General features: G+C 44.0%; 2 protein-coding genes across 3 annotated transcripts; both read left to right on the forward strand.

Moving 5' to 3' along the window:
* Positions 1-1,073: 1,073 nt before the first annotated feature.
* On the forward strand, positions 1,074-12,752 carry SLC19A2 (solute carrier family 19 member 2). Of its 2 annotated transcripts, none has more exons than XM_054655110.2 (6): positions 1,074-1,379; positions 1,504-2,109; positions 5,188-5,410; positions 8,854-9,046; positions 9,926-10,067; positions 10,303-12,752. In XM_054655110.2, the coding sequence occupies exons 1-6, from the start codon at positions 1,194-1,196 to the stop codon at positions 10,426-10,428; spliced, it is 1,476 nt and encodes a 491-aa protein (XP_054511085.1). In that variant the 5' UTR covers positions 1,074-1,193; the 3' UTR covers positions 10,429-12,752. The 2 variants fall into 2 exon arrangements, with proteins under 2 accessions (XP_054511085.1, XP_077030431.1); XM_077174316.1 differs by having other exon boundaries at positions 1,504-2,089; positions 5,132-5,410.
* Positions 12,753-16,506: 3,754 nt separating this feature from the next.
* Positions 16,507-25,809, forward strand: CCDC181 (coiled-coil domain containing 181). Its single transcript, XM_077174317.1, is given in 8 exon segments — positions 16,507-16,669; positions 19,559-19,710; positions 20,228-20,756; positions 20,856-21,085; positions 23,464-23,610; positions 24,231-24,385; positions 24,963-25,080; positions 25,082-25,809. Coding segments are annotated over 7 exon segments (1,353 nt in total). The 5' UTR covers positions 16,507-16,669; positions 19,559-19,581; the 3' UTR covers positions 25,127-25,809.
* The last annotated feature ends 127 nt before the right edge of the window (positions 25,810-25,936 follow it).

The following is a 25,936-nucleotide window of genomic DNA, read 5'->3' on the forward strand; positions in this document are numbered from 1 at the left end:
TGGATGCCAATATTAGCAGGAACTGATTCTTTGTATATAGGGTTTTGCTTCAAGCTAAAAGGTAGTGAAATAGCAATATTTTTTTTTCCTAATAAATCTTACAGGTTTTCTACAGAAGAGAACATGGAGAAAAATAGAAAGGAAATTTTGCTAGACCCAGTAGATAAAAGCAGAAAACCCATCAAGACCAAAATATTTAACTGTGTTTTAAAGACAGCTGAGTAATCTTACGGCTCAAATCCTCTTTGTAGCTATGTTTACTAAGGCATGATTATGGTGATTACAGTAATAAAATATTAATAAATATATTATAGTAATAGATAGTAGTAAAATTCTGCACTACAAGGAATCTGTTCTGGGGCTGAGAAGAACTTGTTCTTTCCCACCCAACCCTGTATATCCAGATGCCTAGGAGGCAGGATATGCAATTGCACAGGCGGGAGGCTTGACCCCTGGTGTGAATTCTCTCTGGCTTCAGCCAGTTTGAAGAACAAACTGTAGGTATAAAACAGGAAGCCCTAGAGTGGTAGCAATGTCGTGGAGATCAAGGGAGTGGAGAAAAAGGAAAGGCAAATCAAATAGATAGAAAAGAAGAGATTTAACAGAAAAACAGCAAATAGTTCAGAGGATTGGCAAAGCTCTAGGAACAGTATTACTGGGCAAAACTTTAGATAATGACTTCAAATGCAATATTTTATTTCTTCTAGTTGAACAACAAGGTGCTGCTTTATTAAACCACAAAAGCCATTCAAGCTCTTATCTCGCGAAAGGGAAGAAAGCGGCAGCGGTCAGCGGCCGGACGCGCCCGGGCCTGGAAAGCCGGAGCAAGACCGGCACAGGCGGCAGGGATCTCTCTCGGTGGGAGCAGGTTTCCAAAGCAGGCTCGCACCTGCCCCGGACGAACGGGGGCAGGCGGAGCCCAGCGGGCGAGCGGCCCTCGAGAACCCCGACCCTGCCCCGCCCCGCCCCTCCCGCGCGCGACTGCTGGCCCCGCCCACGGGGCGGAGTGACCAATCCGAGCGCGGTGAGTGGCCCCGCCCCCCGTACACTGGCCAATCAGCGTGGGGCACAGCGCCGCGGGCCGTAGCCGGAACCTCGTTTCGGGAGGTGACCGGGACGCGCCCGCCACCAGCGCCGGCGCCTCCGCCCCGGGAGCGCCTCTGGCCCCCGGAGCGCCTCCGGCCTGGCCCGGCATGGAGGACTCGCACGGGGGACGGGCGGCGCGGCGCTCCACCCGGGCTGCCAGCGGCAGCGCCTGCTGCTGGGCGCTGCCCACAGCGCTGCTCTGCGCCTACGGCTTTTTCTGCAGCGTGCGTCCGTCGGAGCCCTTCCTCACCCGGTACCTGCTGGGGCCGCACAAAAACCTCTCCGAGACCCAGGTACCGCGTCCCCGGGGGGCTTTCCCCCCCCCGCGGGGTGTATCTCTGTCTGTGTGCTGCATGTCTGTGCTTTGTTCGCAGTACGGGAGTGCTGGCGGTTACCGCTGTCTTTTCCCTCCCGCAGGTGTTCAACGAGATTTACCCGGTGTGGACTTACTCCTACCTGGCGCTGCTCCTCCCCGTGTTCCTGGCCACGGACTATCTGCGGTACAAGCCTGTGGTCCTGCTGCAGGGCCTGAGCCTCATCGTCACCTGGTTCATGCTGCTGTACGCCCAGCGGCTGTGGGCCTTCCAGCTCCTTGAGTTCTTCTACGGGATGGGGACTGCCACCGACATCGCCTATTATTCCTACATCTACAGTGTCGTCGATATCAACCTGTACCAGCAGGTCACCAGCTACTGCCGAAGTGCCACCCTGGTGGGCTACACAGTGGGCTCGGTGTCTGGGCAGGTCCTTGTGTCAGTGGCGGGATGGTCCCTCTTCAGCTTGAACGTTGTCTCCTTAACTAGCATATCCATTGCCTTTGCCACGGCGTGGTTCCTGCCCATGCCACAGAAAAGCCTTTTCTTTCACCACCTCTCAAGTCAGCGGCTTAGTTGTGAAATGAAGGTCATGGACTGTAAAAATGGAGCTGCTGTCCAAGATCATCCCGACGTGCAGAGGGCACCTGGCTGGGAGGATGAGACTAAAGTTCCCTTAAATGGGCAAGGTCATTCAGCAAAGAAACAGGTGAGTTGTGCCCTGAGTTTACAAGAGTAGAAGATGCCATACTGACATGGTTGTCATACGTGAATATATGTAGTAGCAGTAGAGATGTAGTATCTCATATACATATCTCATAAGAGCAAAAAAGTATCCTTTTACGTATCCCTCTTCCTTACTTATGGCACAGGGAGCATTATTACTGGCATCCTTTTGCTGTTTGAGCATAGTAGGCTGCTCCTTAGTTTTTCTGAAACTGCTCTTCATGTCTCACCAAGGCTGCAGTTTGAATGCTCTGGGCATCAGATTGCCATCCAATGGTAAGAAGCAAGGGACATCTCTGGGACAGTAAACATTGAACATATGTCCAAACTCTGTGTGTGCTTCTGGATGCACCCAGTGACTTGCAGAAAAGGGGCAGTTCTTCAGTACTCAGATTTTGGCATTGTTACTCCAACTGTTGTGTGAGTTGTGCTGCAATATGCTGTGTAATAATTGGGGTTTATCGTATGATCCTGGAAGGAAGCTGCTCTAGGAAGGAAATTGCAGTAGTTCTTGGAGGCTCTTGGAAGCAGACATTGATTAGTAATACAAGGGCAGAATGTGAGAAATTGCAGGAAGCACATCTGCATGATATCTGCTTAATACAGCTTCTGAGAATGCCAAGGCAGTGCCCTGACTTGTGGCTTTTGTGGGCTGCGTAACTTGGCAAAGTCATTTGTACAGAAACAAGTGCAAGGACTCTTGCTTGGTGGAGAGATGTGCTGGTTCCCACCACGGGTGAGCAGCCTCCAGTTTTGGAGCCCAGTGTGAGTGTGTAGTTGCCTGCTGGGCAGGTCCCTGCTGGCCTCATTGCTCCCGGAAATGCAAATATGTGAAGATTCCTGGCAGGGGGATTCGAGGCCCTGGGGAGAGGTTAGCCTTGCTCCTCAGACAGAAGGAGGCTGTACTGGTTCTGAGGACAAGCCAGAAGGTTACCTCAGCTGCTGGATTAGTCAGCAGTGGGTACTTCTTAGCAAGTAAGCCACAGTTAGCTGGTTTGGGGGAGGCAGCATCCAGGGCTGCTTTCTGCTTGTCCAGCTACAGCTGGGAATTAAAGGTATTAACATTCCAGGGACTTAATCCTACCCCATCCAGCAGGATCATGTGTGACCAAGGATATTTTTACCCGAGTTATGCTTGCATGTTGAAGGGTATTTGTTAAGACAAATTCTGTGCCATAAACATATAACTTATCCATCCCTTTTGTTTACCTCACTCCTCTCCTGTGAGAGTACATGTAGTACCAAAGTAGTGGGGAAAAGTTTAGAAAAGGAGAGAGTACACCTGCCTAACTCCCCTGAGGTCACTTACACCAGGTGCTGAAGGCTGAGAAGCCTTGGAGTGTGATGATTGTCCTTCTTGCTGAGGTAACAGCAACCATATTTCACAAACATGGATTGCTGAAGGAATAATTGTACTGAAGAGGCACTGCCAGAGCAGGGCAGGTGTGCCTTTCTGCCTTACCAGACACTCGCTTGGGGCTGAGCAGCCAAATCAGTTTTTGTGCTGTGTGTGACCATTCCCTTCTCTTGTTTTCCTGTGTCTAAACTTGTGCTTCGTGTGAAATGGTGTGGGAGTTATGTGTAAGGTCACATTGCCGCAAGCTCACTTCTTCCCAAGTTGTTCTGCTGTGTTTTGGAGGAATGGTATCCACATGCAGAGCAAGAGTTACACCATTGGCAAGGCACCGGTGGGACTGTGTGGTGTTTAATAAAGATGCTTAGAAATCAGTGACACTTGAAGGGGTGGAAGAAAGGAAGTTCAGGACAGGTTTCAGGCTGTGGTCTTTTGGAGTTTTAGTAGAAACCTTTTGAAATGAGTTCTACTTTGCTCGTGGAAAATAGTATTTCCCAGGAACACACTGCATGATTCCCCCATGGAAAGGGCATAATGCCAAGAGCTCAAAGTTGCTGCTGCTCTCTGGAAACCACTCTGAAACTGGGCATGTGACAGCACAATGTGCAATAGCTCAGTCCTGTGACAATGCTGTGTGTTTCCCTGCAGGGAATCCAAGTTCGCAGGGGCCTGAGGTGCTGTGCGGGCCTTGGGACTCTGCCCAGTCTCACATTAAGTAACTGCTCCTCCTACTCAGACCAGAAGGGTCTTGCCCTACAGAGTCTACACTATGTCTGGAACTTTTGTCTACAAAGACATGCTCTTTTCCTCTGCTGCTGTTGACATAAAGTGGTAAAGAACTGTAGTTGTATGTAAAAAGCAACTGTAATAGTCTGTATGTAAAAAGATAGTAAGAACTGTAATATCTGTATGTAAAAAGCAATTTTGATTAATGTCATCCCCTGTTGCTAGAATTGATCTATTTTCAGTTATTTTTAAGGGTCTGCCCCCTTGCATGCTCTTTCTAGAAAGATTCGGAGTGGAAAGCTTTATTTTTTTATCTCCTGCCATTTGTCAGGGCACTTGTATGTGCAGGACCTGCCATTTGCAACAGCAGTGTCTGGTGGAAGTAGCTTCTCTTTCCCTTTAGATCCCCAGGTGACATCTCTCACCTTCTTGAAGCCCTGGTGAGCTTTAACAGGGGTAGAGTGTATGGCAATGAGCTTGCTTCTTTGAGTATTGATAAACTCACAATGCCTGTTGGGGACAGATGTAGTTCCCTGTGCTACAAAATTTGGTTGAATTTTAATCAGGAGTTAAAAGTGTCAGTGATACTTTTTGCCTTTATGATGTAAATGGCTGGCTTCCAATCCTGCCTTGTCAAAGTGGATATTGTGTCCTGTTCTCTGGTGTTTCTTCTGTGGTACCCTTCAGTTGCTCACATAACACGTGGCAGGTCCCTGCTGTCTGTCAGGGAGAGCCAGGGATGGGGAGGTGCTTGGGACTGAACCCTTCCCCTGCATTTAAGGGTATGGCCCTGTTTGGCACAGAGATTGTGGGATGAGAAAGCTTTTTAAGCATTACTGTGTGGGGGTTTGTATCCTAGAGTGGCATTGTCACTCACCAGTGATCAGAGCACCCGAAAGGGGCAATTTTGTGGAGTAGTGTGAAGTGTTCATAAACAAAGACTTAACATTTCTCTCCCCTTCTTTCTCCCAATCTATGCAGAAGCAGAAAGTAGACATCGCAAAGGTGCTCAAAGACCTCTGGCAGGACTTCCTGCAGTGCTACTCCTCCAGGACCATGCTCTGCTGGTCTGTGTGGTGGGCACTGTCCACCTGTGGCTACTTTCAGGTCATCAACTACACTCAGGGCCTGTGGGAGATGGTGCTGCCTTCTCACAGCACAGACATCTACAATGGTGCTGTAGAGGCAGCCTCGACACTCCTAGGTAAGCTTCCTGCTTAGCTCCTGCTCTGCTGTGAGAAATGTCTTGTTTCCCTCAAGGTCACTAGAGCATGATTTGGAAGTGCTATGCATTCCCCCAAGCATGCAAGGAGAGGTAAGCCCTGGCATTTGGGGTGAGTCTTCCCTGACATGCACGGGTAGGGTGCTCAGTGTGAGTTAGTCATAGAAGAAGCCCTGATTCTTGTAATCCAGTACATAGGTGTTTAGAGGAACCTCCCAAGGCAATCATCATTCTGAAATACTTGGCACAAGGCTGCAGGCATGTGGCTGACTGTCTGCTCTTGACTGTCACCATGACAGTGAGAGTCTATGTTTGTTTTAGCCCCCCAGAGTCAGACATGGAGTCCTGTGCATTTGGTTTTTCTCCAGGAGCCTATGAAGGTTTCCTGTACGCACCCAGCATGCAATGAGCCATGGTTAGTCATTTCAGCACTGTTAGGAGCAGAAGCTATTAAGATAAAAGAAGTTGGTTGACTTGAAAGGGACAGGTAGGTCAGTGAACACAAGCATTTGTTTATGAAGTTGTTTAATACTGTTTCATTACCAGAACTAGGACAATACTGTTTAAAAAAAACTAACATACCCTTGCAGAGGTTTTCTAGATGTTGCTGCAGCGCATCCCTTTTCTTTGATGGAGTCGTTCCATCATCTGCTGTGGGCATCACCTACTTGGGGGCAAAAGAAACCAAGGTTAAATAATAAACACAAATTATTAGTGCTTCCTTGGGTGTGCTCAGCCCCTTCTTGAAGTTCAGTAGGAAGCTGTGGCTGGTTTATAGTTCTAAAAGCTGGTCCACAACCCATTGTTAGTTGGGTTTGAAACTGTTGGCAACTTGATGACTTTGTCTATTCAGTCCTTTGTGTACTAAATCTGCCCTTAAATACCTTGCTGTCATACACTGTTTCTCCACTCTAGCATGAGCCTATGGTTCTTCTTGTTTGGATTGGCTTCCTCTACCATCCTACCTTTGTCCCAGTAGAAGAATAATTGGTATCAAGGAAAAGAAGACCCATAATGTGGCCTAATAGCAGCACAATTTAAAAAATAAAAAAGGGGGGGAAGGGTATTCTTCAAACCTTATAATGAACATCTTTGATAACAAGGTCCATTTTAAAAACGCCTGTAAACAATGGACCTAAACTCATAAGACTGAAGTTTTTAGTTTCCCATTTTGATTTTTTTTGTCAAGTATCATTTTTATAAATAGTTGAATCATTTTGGGTGATGTTTTCAGGCAAATTAGCCTGAACTGCTCAAATGACAGAATCCTTCCAGTTCATAGAGATTAATTGCTTGAAAGAAGCAAAGTTTAATGAATTTATGGTCACAACTAAAAGCTTGAAGTGTGTGACAGGACTTGAAGTCCTAGCACCCGTTAAGAATGAGCATACAGTGACCTGACTTCCTAGGCACTAGTGCAAATGCTCTAATTTCTGATTTCCAGTTTGAATTTATTAATGAGCTGTTTATTTATCTCTGATGTCATGCCAGGGTTGTATTTTAGCACAAAATCTTTGCTCTGGGCCAGACAAATCAGGTTTTTCTAGCTGTTCTTTGGTAAAGTTAAGCTCTTTGTTCTCTTCCTTAATTCTACAAGAACACAATGTGCCCATCTTTGCACCAAACCTGGGTTGAGTTTCATTCCTTTTGAAGATGGGTAATCTGAATTGCACTCAACTTAATTCAGTGAGGCATCAGACTTACAGAAGAACATGCTGTTCACTCTTCCCCCTGTATTAGAAATCTCTCCTGCTGTGTCCTAGATCTGATTTGCCATTTTCATTGCTCTTAATCATTCTGTGCTCAGTTAGGAGCAACGTTAGCAACTTTTCATAAGGTGCTGTTGCAGTCAGTGCCCTGCAGAGGGGTTTAAGTTGGCATGGTGACTCACGTAGCTGGCGGCTCCCTGTCCTGGGAAAGAGAATTAGTATTCCTTCTAGGGAGATCAGCTGACTGTTAGGTTGCATCCCTGCGCCTTCTTTGGAGTGTGGCAATCCTTTATCGGGTTGGGTTGTGAAACCACTGATCAGCTGAATGTGTCTCATTGAAGGACAGAGACTGAATGTCTTAATTAGATGTCAGGCTGATACAACCTTGGCACATAAGGAGAATATGATTTTGTGAATTGCCATGAGATCCTCATGTCTGTTCTCAAATTTCAGAATTGCTGAGACAGTAGGAAGAATGCACCAGGACTGAGCTTCTTTTTGCATTTCAGAGTTTTGCTACTGGAGGACCCAGACTTCCAAAGAACAAGATGTTAGTCAGACTTTAGTGGGGGAAAATAAATCCTTTCCCTTGGCATAGTGCTGTTCTTCACCAGTCTGCAAGATTGATGTATGGTCTGACAGGATTGCAGTCTTGTGCAAACTAGTGGTGCATAAGGAATCTTGGTGTGCTTGAAGGTTTTCTAAGACAGCATGCCAGCTAAGGGCTACAAAGAGCTTAGATAATGCACTGTAGCACTTTTGTGCAGTGGTCTACTGCTAAACACAATCCTGTTTTTCAGAAATGTCCTGTAAACCTCCCTTTTTCAGTATGCTGTTTGTCTGGTTTGCTGTGTACCGCCATTATGCTGTTGGTTGCTATTTGGCTTATTTGCAGAACAAGGCCTACTTGGAATTGGAATTTTCTATTAATGTAATATGTATTTAGACTTCTCAGTAGTTGCAGCTATGATAGTGCATGAAACACACTTTGTCTGCTCATTGAATTGTACAAAATACCACGTACTTTCCCATCCTCTGATTTGTCTTTTATCCCCATCCCCTCTTCACAAAATCCAGCCAGAGTTACAAACCTGTCTGGGTGGTAAAGGATTGTTCTTGCACAATCAATAGTGCATGATTATAACCTGTGATTAGCCTGCATTCCAGGAGATGTGGATTTGGACTCCTCAGTCTTAATCTTACAGCCCAGTGTGGAGATGACAGTAGGTGTAGGTTCTTCTGCTTCCTGGGAGAGAGCTCTAACAGCTGTGCATTAAAGTGAGTAGTGCCTTTCTCCCTCCTATCCTCTGCTAAAGCACCAGTAAATAATTCGGTGAGTGCTTTTGAGAACCAGGGTTTGGATTTCTCAACAGAAATTACCCAATTATTGACAGCACTGCCACAGTCAAGCACAGAGGAGTGAGTGGCAGTGGTCTGAGGCCTGGGGCTGTCATGCTTCTGGCGCCAGAGAGGAGGCTTTAGAGGCAGTCAGCATTGACCTATGTATTTTTGTCCTGTTTCTGTAAGAGTAAATAGGAGTTTACAGCAGTGTTCCAGGTGAGGGAGGGGTCAGGAAGGAGAGCTGCTGAGGTGTTCCCACCTGTGTCCTCCACTTCATTCATGTTTGGCTGTTAGGGGCTATAGAGCTCCCAGTGCACCATCTCCAAATTGCTCCAACTGTAATTACTAAGATTTATGCTTTCTTTCCCCTCACAGGAGCGGTTGCAGTCGTTGTTGTGGGTCACATAAAAACATCCTGGGCAATGTGGGGTGAAGTGGCACTTGCCCTGTTCTCTCTTCTTATTGCTGCTGCTGTGTATGTCATGGACACTGTTCATAACATCTGGGTGTGCTATGCATCCTATGTCATCTTCAGAATTATCTACATGATGCTAATCACAATAGCAACGTGAGTATCTCTGTAACGTAAACTGCTCTCAAGGTTACAGCTGGTATGAAAGCGGTGCCTTTCCTGTGGAACAAGAGTCTGTTGCAAGGGTTTGTGTTGCAATTCAGGTTGGAAACTGAGGCATGGAGATATATTTGGCTGGCAGTGTGCCCAAGCTTAAAAGTCTTGTGACACTGAAGTGAATACTTCTAAATATTAGATAGTGCTGATTGCTAGGGAGATGTTTTTCATAAACGTGGCTGGAGTGAAGTGTTAACAGATGAAGAAAGGACAATGCTTTGCCTGGATTGAAGCATCAACTTCCCCTAATCTGTAGGAAAACTACTTCAATGTTATTTGTCACTTTGGGGAGGAAAGCTTAGCTGGTTTTGAACCACAAAATCACTGCAAGACAGCTCAAGCACAAGGAGAGGGGTGATGCTGAAACTGGCAACTGCAAAGGGAGTTCTGGTTAGAAGGATGCAGAAGGTTATGGACCACACAGCAACAGACTGAAGCTTTGAGATTCAGCCAGCTGCTCTCTGCGGTCAGAGTGTGTTGCATCTTCTCCACGTGACCAGACCCTTTACATCAGACAGCTGGGCTGCTTCAGTGACACTGAAACCCACACAGCTCCCTTAGTGGTGTGTTGGGTTGTTTGTTTGCTTTTAAAAAGGGGGGTTGCACGTGTCTGTGGGTCTCTTCTAGCTATTAAGTTAGTCCATTGTGATCCTATTTAGAAAAGGACACTATCTGTGCAAGGTAATTTAGCTGTGGAAAATATGAAACCAATCAATGTAGCTCCTCAAGTTGCAAAGTTGTTCTGTCCAGAAACGTTCCTGCCATTTATGCATTCCTCTGCTTTTTCCCTTATGTTTCTGGTCATCCCTTTCTTACCAGGTTCCAGATTGCTACAAATCTCAGTGTGGAGCGGTATGCCCTGGTGTTTGGGGTCAATACTTTCATTGCCTTAGCACTTCAGACTCTGCTCACTGTGATTGTTGTGGATGCCAGTGGGCTTGGCTTGGACATCTTCACCCAGGTATGATAGATGTTCTTAACTTTATTGATGGGAGGTGGGGAAGGGAGGAAGATAAACCAAGCTGTAAAGCTTCTCAGCTACCTGTTTCTGGGTCAAGGATTTGACAGAGAAATACCTACTGAATCCTGATATTTTAGAATGGAAGGGAACTCATTTATTTTATTAACATTCCTATGAATCTGGAAACTGCTTGGTTTAACCACTTCTTTTTCTTTTCTTTTCCTCTTCTCTGCAGTTCATGATTTATGCCTCTTACTTTGCGGCCATCTCACTGGTGTTCTTGGTCAGTGGCATCTGCAGTATTGTGGGATCTTACAGAAGACAAGAGCAGGTGCAAAGCAGATCTCCTGAAAGCCAGTAGTGCACTAAGCAAAGACTCTTGGTGACTACATATGAAGATATAGGTCTGGTTTTAATCTCTGCCTTTTCTTCCCAAGGCAATCACCTTAATGGTATATGATCCATATTTATACTATATTAGTAGCACATTTTAGAAGGTAAATATATTAGCTCTTACGTAAGTAAGAACAAATATCTTCTTTCTAAAATGCCTCTTGTTCTTCTGTTGCATGTATGGGACGTGCAGCAAAGAACAGTAAGTTTTCTCAAAGAATGAGAACCTTGGGAGGTTTTAGTCTAACACTGTCCATCTGCAGACAGTTTTGTGATTGTCTGGTCAACTGCTGCTCTCTGTCATGAGGTGCTGCTACAGGGCAGAAATGAGGGCACACTAACAGACCTCTCTGTGGAGAGCCCCAGACCTGGGATAGGAGGTGGCCTGAGGACTGTGCTCTGGCAGTGTGGCTCTCAATAAAGCTGCCCTGTGATGCTGGATGCTCTGTTTTGAGGACTGGTACACTTACATTTCTGCATACGCACATGCTTCCTAGAGGAGCTTGTACTGTTTTTCTGTTCCTGTCTGTCATCCCTGCTGCCAGAGGTTTACCTTAGCTGATCATGGTTCTTCCCCAAAAACATGTGTCCTAGGGCAATTTGTGGCACTGGTGGATGGGCTATTAGCAGCACTATTTGTTCCACAAAGGCCTGCACCCAGGAAGGACTGTAACTGGAGGGAAACTAAGAGGGAGTTGAAATAGGCAAAATGCTAATCCATGGGACCCCTGGATAACTTTGCCTTTGTCCCTTAGGGCTGCAGGTTCCTGTGATTACAGGAGTCATTGCCTCACAACCCATGGGCTGGACTGTTTCAGGGATGGTGTATGTTAGCATACACTGAGAAGGAAGGTAACTCACAGGATTTTAAGTTATTCTTTGTGCCCTTAGAGAATTGTGGCTGTGGTGATTAAATTGATACCTTCAATTATGGTAGTTAGCAGAATGATTGCCTGAGGCTTTGGAAAATGATGATTTATGGTCTGTAATTTTTCCACTGTTATTTTAAAATGCCTTTATGCTTCTGGTGGGTCTCTGTCCACTAGTTCTACCTCTTCTTTCCACATGAGCAGAACAATGAATGTTTAGAGTGGGCAATTCTTTTTCTTGTCCAGTTTAAGCAATCTGGGACTTGCCTCATATAGTTTTTTTAAAATAATTTATTGCCTCAACACTGAGGAGGAGTTGCAGAGAATTGTACCTGGGCTTGGGCACCTGGGTACTCAGGCAGCATGAGCAGAACAGCAACAAATGCCTATGGAGTGTGCTTGTTTCTGTGGTGAGTTCAGTGTACAGGAGAGCTGGCAAGGGAGAAGGTGCAATGCAGCCTTTCCCTCCATGCCTTCTCTCTGTGTGTTCGTTAGAGCTCCTTTCTTCTTTCAGCTGAAGAAGCAGCTTTGGTTCATCACCTGCTTTTAGTGCCAAGGAGATTTCACAGTATTGGGGTTGGGAAGGTGTTTTCCCCCTGGCTGGGACACTTCCCATCACTTTCTGTGAGCCTCAGCCTTTACTACACAAGGTGCATGATTAATGTGTTTGGCATGTGCTGCCTGGGATCCAGGGAGCCCTTCCAGGCCAGCTGCTCAGGGGAGCCCACTCTCCAAAAACTTTTTCTTTCTGCACACTGCCTCTTGAAACAGCCCCCTAAAGAGGGGCTCAGCTGCACTGGCACTTACACATGTAAACTTAACTGCCTTATCCTGAAATGGAAACTTGAAGCCACCCATGTATATATTCCTTTCTCTGTGGTTTTTTGTTTTTAAAAAAATCAAATCTGAAGCCATGAAATGCTAGCTGATGAGCTGTCCTGGGACGGGATAGTCTGTCCTTTGAGTTCCTTGGTCTGATGGCAGTTGGAACAAAGCAGGGGGAATGGGTACACAGCACTCCTATCAAGTGACCAAAAGGAGCAGCTCAATTTTAATCATACTTTTCCTACACAGGTTAAATCTTTGATGGGGAACAGCACAGTTGTTTTAAAAGCAAGTCACAAATTAACTAATGTCTTATACCAATATCAGTGATTTTTGTACCAAAGTAATGAAACTGTGGCAACTACAATAGAAAGGCTTCTTACGCTGTGTGTCCTCAGGCCCACAAGGTATGGAAGCCACACCTGGATGTCATTCAGGTTCTGAGCTCTGCTGTTGCTTTGGTGATGAGGTGACTATAGAGCCTGATTGGAGCTGTATGCAGAGTTAACAGTGATGCCTAGGAAAACCTGTAACCATGTGGATGTTGTTGGTTTCTAATTAAACAGCTATTTTTGTTAAATAAAAATACTCTGAGCTATCCTGTGTGAAAGATGGTTTTTTTTCTATTTTGATTCCCTGGTGATCCATCGCACTGCTGCTGCAGGTTATTCTGAGCATCTTTGTAATAAAAAGAAAAACAATCTAAAACAAAACATACAAAAAGAAGCAATGCTTCAAGAAGCTGATAATTGATGGCTGGCTTGTGTAGGTTTGCATAACTCCATGCAAGCGTCTTGTTTTGGGGATTCTTAATGCTGAGCAGTCCGTAAGCACCACTCTAATTCCAGTGCAGACTGGTCTGCAGAAAGGAGATCATCACTCACCAATGCAGGGTAGCCCTGGTCAGGATGCTCCAGTCTAACTGGGGGTGACAGTACAGGAAAGCAGGTGTAGGGTTTCCATGCAGGAGGACCTTTCTACTTACGTGGACCTAGTGTCAAAATTGAGGCCTTAAAGGAGAAATGCTGTAAGCTCCCCATCCTGGCACACCCTGCCTTGGATGTGGCTTGTACCTCATAGTACAGGGTGGAGGGCACAGTGTGTGGGTAAGTAGCCCAACAAGCCCTGTGCATAACACCAAAAACAAAAAGGGGTGTTCTGGGGAGGAGAGGGGGAGGGGAGGCTTTCTTACACATGCTTCCTTCAGAGCTTTATTGCTGAAGGATAGGACTGTTGGCATGTCAGGTCTGTTCTGAATTTCATTCATCTGCCTTCCCTGGGTGAATAGAGGAGTCAGCTGTGGAGGGATGAGTTTCTTGACAGAGTCGGGGATTAAAATATCTGCTTGCATATGTCAAGAATATAAGTAGTAGGTCATTCAGGTATAGCATTATGCTTAGGGTGGGTTCAAGTGTTTCTCATCTGGTGCTGGTGAAAGGCTGCTCTCTCCTGCAAGTGAAGCAAGTCCACGTGAGCTGTGGCAATCCTTGCTCCTCCCATCACATCCTGCCACATCGTGGACAGCTGAGAGAGCTGAAAGGGGCACACAGCTGCTATGAAGGAGCAGAATTTCTTTGCTGGAGATAGAGCACGCAGTGCTGTTTGGCAGAGATAAGATAAACACTACACGCGGCTGTCTGCCTGGGGTGTTGGGGCTGTTTCTTTGTTCCAGTTGATGCTGGGGGCTGCTGGAGGTGAGTGTTTCAACTGAATCTCTGTCCTGCACTGGGATTGCTGTGATGCTGGTAGGATGAGATGTAGTTCCTGGGATCACTGCTACAGTGAGGGACTGGGTGCTGGGCTTGTTCTGTCCTAAAAGGCAGGAATAGTAAGAGCTGCCAGAGGCTGCTGTTCCAGGAGCAGCACCCACTGCTGTCCCCCTGGGCTAGCAGTGGTTGTGAGAGCCTGCCAAGGCAAGGCAGGGTTGCACTTAAACCCCTGATGTGGCTGTGTGCATGTGTGACACAGTCTGCTGCTCTGGCAGTGCTCTCAGGGAAAGGGAAGGGCTCTGTGTGGAAGTGGTTGTGTTTTCTTCTCTATTGGTGTGATTATAGCCAAGCACTGGGAAGGAAAGAGGGACTTTGACTATGGAAGGGGCAGGAGACTGGATGCTTTGAACCCTGCTCCCAGTAGCTTTTGACAGTGTCAACTGACAGTGTTTCCTACACTACCTAAAAAAGGTGTTAAAGCACTTGCTTAATGCTGCTCTGGAGATGTTATTCAGCTTTTCTGTGTGAAACACACTCACTGTCCATGAATCTGTTCCCTGAACATAGTGTCTGATGCATTAGTGACAAGGAAAACAGCAGCCAGTATGCTGGGATCTGTCCTTGGAGCCCTGCACTGCTTTACTGCTGTTTTTGTTGCATTTTTCATAACCATGCTCTGCAGCTTCCTCACACACGGGAACATCTGAAACCCAACATTTAATGACATGTGGGTTAATGACTGCATAGATCAATTTTGATTGACCTTAAATCATTAAGTTAATATTATCAAATATCACAGCTTGGCATCCCAACAATAGGGTCTAATCCTTGTCTTAATCATGCTGATTTGTAATTAGTTGCATAAAGCATCTCTTGTGAATTAAAAGGATAGCACTGGCTTTTAAGATGAAGGATAAGTCTTACAATAAAAGCAGAGCAGAAAGCCTTGGTATTGTACCCAGTTCTCTGTATTTTAGACTGCTATGAACTTGTCAAAATGAAATGTGGAAAGTCTGAAATTCAGCATATTGCCTTCAAGGGTGGGATAACTGCATTCCCTGGGTGGGGTCACTGGTTGAAGTTTTGCCCAGTACAACAGGAACCATTGCCAAGCAGCTAACAGCATCATCTCTGGTAAGTGTAAGGGAGCCCTTCCAGCCCACTAGAACCAGTGTCAAAACCTGGTTTTCTTTTTCACTGTATGGTGTAAAATTAGCAGAAGCCCTGTCGTCATGGAGTCCTGCCTCCTCCTATTGAACATGGCCTATGATGACAAATGCCTTCAGAGAACTTGTGAACCCCACCTTGAAGGGGTTCAGCTTTTCTGTCCCGTTTGACTTTGAGCGAAAGGGGGACCCTACTTGAGTTACTCTGAGAGTTATCAAAACTCTGGCTTTGTGGCTGTTTTTCTGCCTGTATTTTCTTTCATTAGCATTAACCCTTTAGTACAGGGGAGGTGCTGCCCTCTGAGGTGTGTGGCCATGACAGTGTGATTGGCACCACAGTCAGTGCCGCCAGTGAGGCAAACACTCTCCCTCTCTCTCTCTCCCTCTTTCTCCCCAGAGGGGTCTATGCTACTGCAGCCCCAGCTGGTAGGAAGGCTGAGTAGGGTCATTCCCCAAAATTCAGTGCTGGGAAAAGAAGCATCTTGTGATGCTGAATGAACTTTATCACCCTGAACGGCTGCTGACAGCTGCTCGCCTTTGCAGGGAGCTCTGTGTGTGCTCTGTGGGGAGTCTGGTGGTCACACAGCTCTTTAGGGTCCTGCTGGTCTCAGGGGCACAGCATCCACTACCTGTGGGGTATTTTGTTCTCTCTAGAGGAGACTGCACCTGCCAGCTCCCTCCAGCTCCCCCCTGGCTCCACAGGTAAATCACGGTGGGTTTTTTTCGCCTTTTTTTTTTTCTTTTCCCCAGATGGGAATTAATTCAGGGCATTTCCTGGTTTGTTTTTGTTTTTGTTTTTTTTTTTTTTTTCATTTCCAAGTTCAAGGAGCAATGTGTGGTTAACACAGAGAGGTGTGTCTCTGGAGATTCAGTGCTGTCTTCATTAGCCGTGAGACACTGGAACAGGTTGTCCAGAGAAGTTGTGGATGTCCCAACTCTGGAGGTGTTCAAGGCCAGGTTGGATGGGGCTCTGAGCAGCCGATCTCGTGGAAGGTGTCCTTGCCCATGGCACTGGGGTTGGAGCTTCAAGATTCCATTCCAATCCAAGCAATTCTATGATTCTTTGATTAACAAAAGCCCAAATCCTGACACTGCTGCCTCTTGGGCTGATCCGATTGCTCATTGCCAGCCGGAGCATAATGAATAATACAACACACAAACCGAGGCTGCTCCCTGACGAATGCATAATTTAACAGCATCAAAGAAGGGCTTTCGGCTGGACAGGGCGAGCCGCCTGCCGCACTCCTGCCCTTCTCCTGGTGGGGTGCGTACCCCCGCTCCCCTCAGCGTTCTGCTTCCCCACAATTTCCAGGCCTTTGAGGTGGAATTGTGCCACAAGGAAACGGGGGCGGGGGGGGGGGGGGGGGGGGAGGCCTGCCTCCATGGCAACAGGGCGGTGCGGCCCGGCCTACTCGCGGGTGCCAGGGCCCAGCGGGAGGCGGCGTTTGTCGCTCGGGAGGCGGTGTTTGTCCCTCGGGAGCCGCCGTGGCGCTGTGCGGTTCCGCCGCTGCCACGGCAACCGCAACGCCCGGCGGCGGCAGCAGCTCCTCGTCCCTGGCCGGGAGCAGCGGCGCCGGCGTGTCCCAGGGGAGCAGGGAATGCTGGTGAGGACGTTCCCCACTGCCTCGCGTGGAGTTCGGGTTCGTGGATCTGTGTATGCGTGTATGTTTTAGTGCAGGACAAAGAGACAGAAATCCGTCGCTCTGTCCCGCCTTTTGTTGTGACTGTGCCTGAGTGTAACCGCGTAGAGATGTTACTAAGTTGTGCAGAACAAATGGTCACAGCGCACACCCTCCACAGACATACCCCAAGTAGAGCAGAAGCAGGTGTAAATGAAGATTTGAGATTTTTCTGAATACTTTCGGTCCCTCTCAATGCTGAATCCCTTTACTTCATAATATCCAAAATAGATTAGGAGCTGATTCAGGATTTTCTGGTGTCCCTAAGGCACCAGAAGGACATAGCATAAGAAGGATATGGAACTGTTGGAACAAGTCCAGAGGAGGCCACGAGGTTGGTAAGAGGACGGGAGCACCTCCCCTGTGGAGACAGGCTGGGAAGGTTGGGGCTGCTCAGCCTGGAGAAGAGGAGATTGTGTGGGAACCTCATTACAACCTTCCAGTACCTGAAGGGACCCATAGGAAGCCGGAGAGGGACTCCTTGTCACGAACTGCAGTGGCAGGACAAGGGGAAATGAGTACAGACTGAAAGAGGGGAAGTTTAGGTTAAATAAAAGGAAGAAATTCTTTACTGTGAGGGTGTTGAGACACTGGAACAGATTGCCAGGGAGATGGTGGATGCCCCATCATGGAAAGTGTTCAAGGCCAGGCTGGATGGGGCTTTGAGCAAACTGGTGTAGTGGGAAGTGTTCCTGCCCATGGCAGGGGGAGTTGGGACTAGATGATGTTAAGGTCCATTCCAACCCCTTAACATTCTATGATTCTATGAAACAAGTCATTGAATTGGAAGTTCTCTCTTCAGCCATGGCTACTTTATCTTACAACAGAAGAATTTGATTTTTATGCTGCTCCCCATTATTACACTTCACCTAAATGAATTAAGCAGCATGTTCAATGTGTTTGTATTGAGTGCCACAGACTGATGTGAACATATTTTTTTAAAGACACCATTCATCTGGGCAGCTTTTGTATCTGCTTATCATAATAATGAAATCACAGAGAAATAGTTCTTTTGTGCTCAATATGCACTAGAGCAAAGTAATCTCCATTAAGATCCCAGGTATGTCATCACCCAAACCAATAATATTTGTTAAGGAAGGGGCATCTCCCAGCAAAAATCATTACGTGTCATTTGAGGTGGTGCAGGAAAAACATGATGGAAATAGATACAGTGTGGAAAGCCAAGGCAACAGTCTGAATGAGCTCTTAAAATTTAAATTCTGAGAAATCTAGTGTGAATGAGCGATTCCAGTGGCAATTGGTAGCTAAAAAGAAGTGAAAAAACTGACAGATTTTCTTGAACAACATATAGATCAGAAAAAACAAAGAGCTTTTAAAAGTTTCCGTACAAACAATTTTGCAGCAAATGCCCAGCTTTATTACCACTCTAAACCAAATCTTGACTAATCTTTGAGGTTTAAAAGAACATCACTCTTTACCAGCATGAAATACTGAGTTCTAAGGAGCAGAGCTGGTGTTCCTAAGAATAAATAACTGAGAACTCAGAGATGCTCATCAGAACTGAAAACAAAAGCTTGCAAGAATTTAAGCAACATCTGCTGGATGAAGGGGTTTTTACAAAATGCATAGATGGATTTGACAGTTCAGGTGCAACCCTTGTTGATTCTCTGATTCTGTGATTCTTGTCTGGAAGGGCAGAATGGTCACACAGCAAGAGCTGTCTTGCTGTTCTAGGGCAAACTAGAGTCAGAGCTCTCCCTTACACCCCATATTGTCTTGCCACATCATCACAGAATGTTTAAAGGTTGGAATGGACCTCATCAAATTGTGACCTTCCTGCCATGGGCAGGGACACCTTCTACTAGACCAGGTTGCTCAAAGCACCATCCAACCTGGTCTTGAAGACTTTTAGGAATGGGGCAGCCACAGTTTCCCTGGGAAACCTGTTCCAGTGACTTACCACCAAAACAGCAAAGAATTTCATCCTAATATCTAACGTAAAATTCCCCTCTTTCAATTTGTATCCATTACTCCTTGTTCTGTCACAACAGTCATGATATTTGGTATATTGAAAATGACACAGATTAATCCTCCTAGAGACACATAGAAGTGGCACCTTCCAGCCTACAGCAGATGGTACAAAAAGAACAGGAATGTTGAATAATTGATGTTTTATTCTTCTGTGCTGCTTTTGTAAAAAGTAATAAATTATTGAAGGAATGAGGAGGGGCTAAAGCTATAAACAGAGCAGAATCAGCTCTCTAGGCTTGTGAATGTGTCCGTATCTCTAAACTTTTGCATCTTAGATGCCTTGTACTGAGAGAGCTGAGCTGAGGGGCAGCAGGCAGTCAGCCTGAAGCACCAAGCACTGGCAATTAAGCAGTCCTGCAGGAGCTGGTGGCACCTGTGTGCTATGCAGTACAAAGATTTTTTAAAAGATTCAGTCCTTATAGTGGCTCATCTTCAGTTTTGTCATAAGCAGGATTATATCCAGCCTGATTAACAGGTTAATGAGTGTTTAAAGTTATACTGGATTTAAACAAGTTAAGATATAAACAAGGTAAAATACAAGCAAGAAGTTTGTAGCACTTCTAGCTAACATAAAATAGTGGTCTCTTTGTCCAAGCCCAAGGCTAACTGTTAAGAGATCGTAAGTTCTTGTTTAATCTCTGTCAGAGACGTTAAATCCCCTTGAATTGCTTTAACTTAAACTTTTTTCCAGTAGCCAGAGCTGGAAAGGCCGAAACCAGTCATGTTTATGAGCCATTGGTGATCCTTAGTCCTGAGGTGCTGTGGCACTATCTAACATGCTTGTATTAATACTGCTCACAAGTTGGATGTGGGTGTCACTACAGTTTGAAAATTTTTTATTCCCTCTCCTTTTTGTAGTATTACTCTAACACATCATCAAAATGAGTGAAAAGGAAGCTCAAGGAGATGTGGGTGATTCAACAGAAAATGCAGAATATGAGGATGATTTTGAAAAAGACATGGAATGCCTAACTGATGAAGAAGAAAAACAAAACCCTGGTGAAAAAGAGGTATTTGATACGTTAAATACTAGTTGTGTTATTTAGGAGACAAAATTTAGTAATATTTGGAATCATAGGCACAAATTCAGTATTGCTTGAAATGTGTAGGTGCATTAACTGAATTTTGACAAGGAAAGTTATTTGGATTTATAGTGAAAAACATTTCAGCAAACTGGTTAGTTTGGTTCTAATATCTGTCAAGCAAAAAATTCAGTGTTCATTGAAAATGTAATTTTTTTTTCAGAAGTACTTCTGTGTTCCGTAAACTGTTTGTATAACACCCATTGCAGTTTTATGCTGTCACTAATCACTTTACTGGTTAGTTAAACTTTGTGTGAATGTGAACATGAAGAAAATGAAGAGACTTGTTAGTGCCAAAAAAGCTGTTAGTTATGACGTGCACTATTTGACAACCTGGTTTAGAATGCAGATAGTTTGTACTGCTCTTCTCTCTCACTGTTTCTTTCCTCTTTCTTTGATAACTCTTCTGTTGAGAGAAAAGACTAGTTTATTTTAATTTTTTTAGAATCCTGAAGAAAAGGAAGAGGATGTTGAAGCAAAAACTCTTAAAACATCAGACAACTTTCAGGAAGACAATGAAGAAATGAAAGAAAATCTAGATCAGCTTTCAGAGGCAGGTGTAAATGTGAAAGTATTATACTCTAATGAAAAGTATTTGCAATCTGGGGCAGATATTGAACAGGACGACCATGAATCTGATGCTGAGAGAGAAAGCTCTATCCAGGAATCCAAGCTGGAAAATGAGCAGGAACTGGATGAGGGAGAGGATGAAGAAATAAAGCGTTACGTCTTGGAAAAGATTGAAGAAGCCAACAAAGAGCTGGAAAATCAGGCTCCTGTGGATGAAAAAAGAGAACGGAAATTAAAATTTGTGGATGAGGTGGATCTTCGTCCAAAAGGTGCTGAAGTTGGTAAAACTGACCTTGCAAGAGGAGATGTTTCAGATGGGCTGTCTCAGCTGAATATTTCTAACAAGGGACAGAAAAGCACATCACTTTCAGAACGTGCTGGCTCAGATGAGGAGAAGACAAATGGTAAAGTTCTAGTGGAAAAAGATGGAAAGTTTGAACTCTTAAGTTTATGTGATATTGAAAGCCAGGGCATTTTGGCCCCAATAAGTGTTTATTTTACAGATATTGAAACTCAACAGACTTCAGAACTCACTGCCACTCAAGTGAAAGAAATGCCTCCATCTGACTCTAAGCAGCAGCCAGATTCTGCTTTGAATGGTGCAAAAAATCTGGGAAAACAGAAGACTGAGTCTGCAAACATACCTGTGAAAAACTCCACTTACACTCTTACTCCTAGACAAAAAGAATTAAGGAGGCAGATAGAACTGAGGAAAGAAAGACTGAAGAGACAGGTAAATACATAGAGAAAAGTAAATCACAATGACCATCCTGTTCCTCTGCTCCACAAAGACTATGTGCTCAGGGTATTTACACTATTCTTCCTTGATAAAAGAGGCAGCAATAATAGTTGTAGTAGTAATAACAACAACAATAATAAAAACAATAATTCTCTGGGGTTTGTATAGAATCTTTCAAAGCTCCTTTCCCAGAGTGGCATAGGATCATGCCTTGCTCAGAGGAGAAATGAAGTGTTTATTTGATACATCCTTCATAAATGGGCCTTCTTCTGTTACAGTTTTCTTGCTGCTTTTGCTTCTTGGCTCTCTCTCTACCTAGGTTCTCTTACAGTCCCACAGTTTATGGAATGTAGCACATGGTGTCACATCTGCACATATTATACTGCAGTGCAGGAATTTTATATTAACCACAGTAAAGCTGGGGCACATCTGGGTACTCAAGAAGTATGGATTGGGCAATTATCACATGGGAGAGTACTCAGGTCATAATATAACATTTACATAGCAGACAGACTGTAAGAACCCTTTTAATTCTTTCTCAGTTCATTACACAGAAAAAAAAAATATAAGAGAGAGTCAGCCTCTGATAGCTGTAATGAGGATTTCAGAAATCTTTACCAGAGAGTTAAAAAATGTTGATGTTTTTTTCTTCTTTTTGCATTATAATGATACAATTACAAAAAGGTAACTTGCTATGTGTGTTACTCTATAAAAGGAGCATGAAGCATATGCCATTTTTCTCTGCCATGATGTACTAATTAAGCTGGCTAAGTAGCTTCCAAGGTTACTGTCTATCTGTGGAAAGAGCTCTAGGCTGCTTTATTTGAAAAGGTTGCTGAGGCTCAGCTTAGTAATGAGGGGAATGAAATCTGATGAGGAATTGAAGTGGCTTTTTTGCACACACAAGACTAGATCTCTTGAAAACATACTCTGTATATTTAATGTAGAATGTAGGGTAGTGAGGGGAAGGAAGGTTATTTTCCTAACAGCGTGTGCTAAATTTCTTCCTTTGTTGGCTGACTTACGGAAAAGTAAGCATGTGTTACCTTATTTCTTCATTCTGGAATGGAATTCTTCCATTCTGTGATGGATTTCACAGACATTAAACATTTCTTGACTTTACTAGAATCTATCTGCTTCATTTTGGTGGCATTTCCTTCATTCCAGTAAATTAGAAGTGGTAAGTTTGGAGGATATAAGTATCCTCCAAACTTGTATGTACCTTATATCCTCCTCAAACTTTTCAACTTCCCTAGGATATTTTAACCCCCTAGTTCATTGCCTAAGCATAACCAACTTCCTCAAAGGAGGACAAAACATTGCCTCCCATCTAATCGACCTATCCTGATACAAAATATTAGGCCCAGAAGGACTCGCCAACCTACAACTAACAGCAACCAAAACCGCCACTACGTTCCACTCAGGCCTAATCAAAGCCTACTTAGGATCATTTGCCCTATCCATCCTCATCATCCTCATATCCACATACAGAAATAACCAATGGCCCTCAACCTTCGTAAAAACCACCAAATCCTTAAAATCATCAATGACGCCGTAATCGACCTCCTTATATGTAGGTAAGTTTGGAGTACATAAGTAGCCTCCAAACTTGTATGTAGGTGGGAGGAACATCATCTATTTGCAAGATTAGATTTCTTGAAGTATTGAAATGAGTTGGGATTATAGCTTTTGTGTCAAAGAGAGTAAATCCTGGTAAAAAATGTCCTAATCAGCTTTCTGAAGCATTAATTGAAACTTTTTCTCTTCCTTGTAGATACTTATCCTTAGCTAAAATGTAATTCATAAGTAAAAGAAACTTTTCTCAATTTTGTAAATATAATTTTGTACACTTGAAAAAAGCCTGAAGCTATTTATACTCCTTAAGTAAATACATTGCAACTTCATGTCCAAAAAAGGTCCTTATAAATAAGGTAGTGCCTGCAATCCATGTGTTGCTATATATCCTTTAGGGTTCAGTGGTCCATCAAGCCGGAGAGGTGCATTTTTTTTTTAAATGTATCCATTTAAAGTGATTCTAAGCTAACTAGAGATATTGGGCAGACTTAATTTTAAGAGTTTTTGCCTGATGCTATTTGAATGTCTGTGAGTCAAGAGGTGTCATGGAAACGGAGGTAATCACAAAAAGGACTAGACTGAAAGTGTCTGAATATATCACAAGCAAAAGTGCTCCAAGCAACTTCTTCCCAAATGTTGTATCAGCTGTGATGCAGTTTTTGAGTATTCTTGTTTCATCTGTATTTTAGTGTGTGTCTCATGCAATTCAAATGGCTTATTTATTGCCTGCAACAGTCTTTGCAGATTAAGATCATTCTCTTAAAAATGAAGTTTATTCAGTTTTCCTTCCACCTAAGGAAGAAGAAAAGAACAAAGAACTAGAAGAAATGAGGAAAAGACAGAACGAAATAGTTTTTAAAGCTTGGTTACAAAAGAAGAAAGAACAGGTACAACAAGAAAAGCGAATTCGTCGTGCAAAGCGGCTGGAAGAGCTGAGGATCAAAGTAAGGTCTCCCTAATCTGGAACTGGGATCTATAGTGCTCTTGTTAAATAGGAAAGCCAAATTCTAAATCTGCCTTCTTAGCTAAGTGTATGAAAATTTACAGCAATGGGAAATGTTCTTGTTACATTGTTTTCAGTGAAGAGGTAGACCTGCAGGTTTTTATTGATCTACTTAGCAGAGTGGCTTGCAGTGTAGAAGCAGCACACATGAATTTAACTATAAAATCACAGGGGATACAGTGATGCTCCCATATACCAGGAGAAGCCTTGATTGAGCCCTGAGTGAGCAAGCAGCAAGAAGACTACTTGGAGTGTGTTTCTTGCCATCAGAACTTGTTAGTAAGCAGTTAATGCACATGACCCAATCAAAACTCAGAGATTCAGATGCTGTTCTAAAGGAAAATCTAAATTCACTTTTTTTAACATGGTGCTTTGAATGCTTACTTCTGTATACATTCTATGCCAGATTAGCATATGCTCTAGTGTGTTTATAAAGTGTGTTTCATGGAGGGGAGATGCCAGCAGAATACAAAAAAACCCTATTATAATGAAATTATTAAGATTATTATAAAGGTTATTTACTGATAACCCTTGTGTATACATGTCTTTTTTATTAATTAGGAGGTGCACAGGGATCCAGAAGAAGCCTACAGTTTATGGCTTAAAAAAAAGCACCAGCAATATGTGAGAGAAAGACGGATAGAAGTCTTGAGACGCCAAACTGAAGAAGTGGCCTTTTATCCAAGCCCAGAGGATTGTGACAGAGCTTTTAGAGAGTGAGTAGGGTCATTCCTAAGAGACCACATTTGAAACTTTTGTAGTCTATCATCTCAAACTATAGCTATCTTATGGTGCATCTTTGCTACTGAAATCCTCATTGTTTTGGAGGGATTTTTTTTCATATGAATATGCCCTTTCAAACTTACACCCTAAAAAAAATACATCAGTTCCTTGATGATGTTTGTTCACTGCTGTGAAATTATTTGTCAGAACCTGAGCTGAAAAGAGTGAATTACTTCTGCTAAAAAAGGGATCTCCTCCTCTAACCCTTGTTGCCAATTCTGGAGCAACCTTGGGTTGATTCAGTCCATGAATTGAGCATAAAGCTAATCCAGTTTAACAAAAGGGGGGAGGTAAAGGTGGGTACAGAAGGAGGGGAATTGGGGTGGGAAGGTAGTGCTTCCTGTGTTTGGGTATGGCAGGCTTTTAGACTGTCTCAGCCATGACACCCAACTTCACCCTACAAGACATGGTGGGCTACAGTTAAGTGGGGGACAAATCTCTTTTGAATGGATAATGTAAAGCTTGAAATTACAACTGCCAGTACTTCTGGTCCTCTTTCTCTCTCCACAGCTGGCTGAGAAGAAAGAGAGAAGAGAAACAAGCAGCAGAACTAGCTGCTAAAGAGAGAGCCAGGCAGCTTAGATTAGAAGCCAGAAGAGCAAGACAAATGCGGAACATCCACTATATTTAATTCAGAGCCCAAATTCTTTTGTTTCTCAGATCATTACAGTTGAAAATTTGATGTAGCCACAGAGTTCTTGGTGGCAATCTTCTCAATTTTTATGGCTTGAGTTTTTGTCTTTTACAGCTACTGACTTTTTGTGGTGTTTTTAAAGCTTTCAAGCAAGTTTAACAATTACCTTCAGTGACAATGATTTTACTATCTATTTATTTGTAATTTAGTCAAAAAGCCTGTTTTAATGCATAACTCAGGGATCTTCTGAGTTTAACCAAATCAAAATGAGTCAAGATGAATGAGGGTGGCAAATACACATTCCCTCCTTTAAAAGGCACTTTATACTCATCATGGATTCCTGGATGCAGGCTACTGTGTAAAATGTTAAATTTTTGGTGGATTAATATTGCTGTTTGATGCTGCTAGTGATTAAGACTGTGCAAGGTGTTATATTGTTGGAAAATGATGTTTCTTGTACCACTTCCTATTGATCTGTTGACCAGTTCTGGACCAGAGGACTATGTTCTTTTAGGTTTCTGGAAGGTGGTGATTGAAGACATGTGTAGGTGATCATGCAACAGGTTTTGAAACTTACTTCTGTGAGTCATATTCAGTAGTTTTCTATTCCATGGAATTAAAAGCTTGTGCAAATTATGACCTTTTTCCAGTAGTAAGGAAGCTAGGATCCTTATGTCAATGTCAATGTTTATTATAATAAATCTACCAAAGTATATCACCTTACCCAGCTAAATTGTGAACTCTTAATAGAGATCATACCAAAATCACTCATGAAATCATAAAGTTAGTGAATGAAGAAGAGCATTCTGTCCAGCTGTATGCCCCAACAGATTTCATGATCCTGGCATTG

Source organism: Agelaius phoeniceus, chromosome 2 (genome assembly GCF_051311805.1).
Source record: "Agelaius phoeniceus isolate bAgePho1 chromosome 2, bAgePho1.hap1, whole genome shotgun sequence".
Classification (NCBI taxonomy): domain Eukaryota; kingdom Metazoa; phylum Chordata; class Aves; order Passeriformes; family Icteridae; genus Agelaius; species Agelaius phoeniceus.

Bases quoted from the DNA above. Each gene is read 5' to 3' on its own strand.
- SLC19A2 (XM_077174316.1), top strand. From the start codon at position 1,194: ATGGAGGACTCGCACGGGGGACGGGCGGCGCGGCGCTCCACCCGGGCT. The intron at 1,380-1,503 runs GTACCGCGTCCC...TCCCTCCCGCAG, and splicing joins AAAACCTCTCCGAGACCCAG to GTGTTCAACGAGATTTACCC. The intron at 2,090-5,131 runs GTCATTCAGCAA...AGTAGTGTGAAG, and splicing joins AGTTCCCTTAAATGGGCAAG to TGTTCATAAACAAAGACTTA.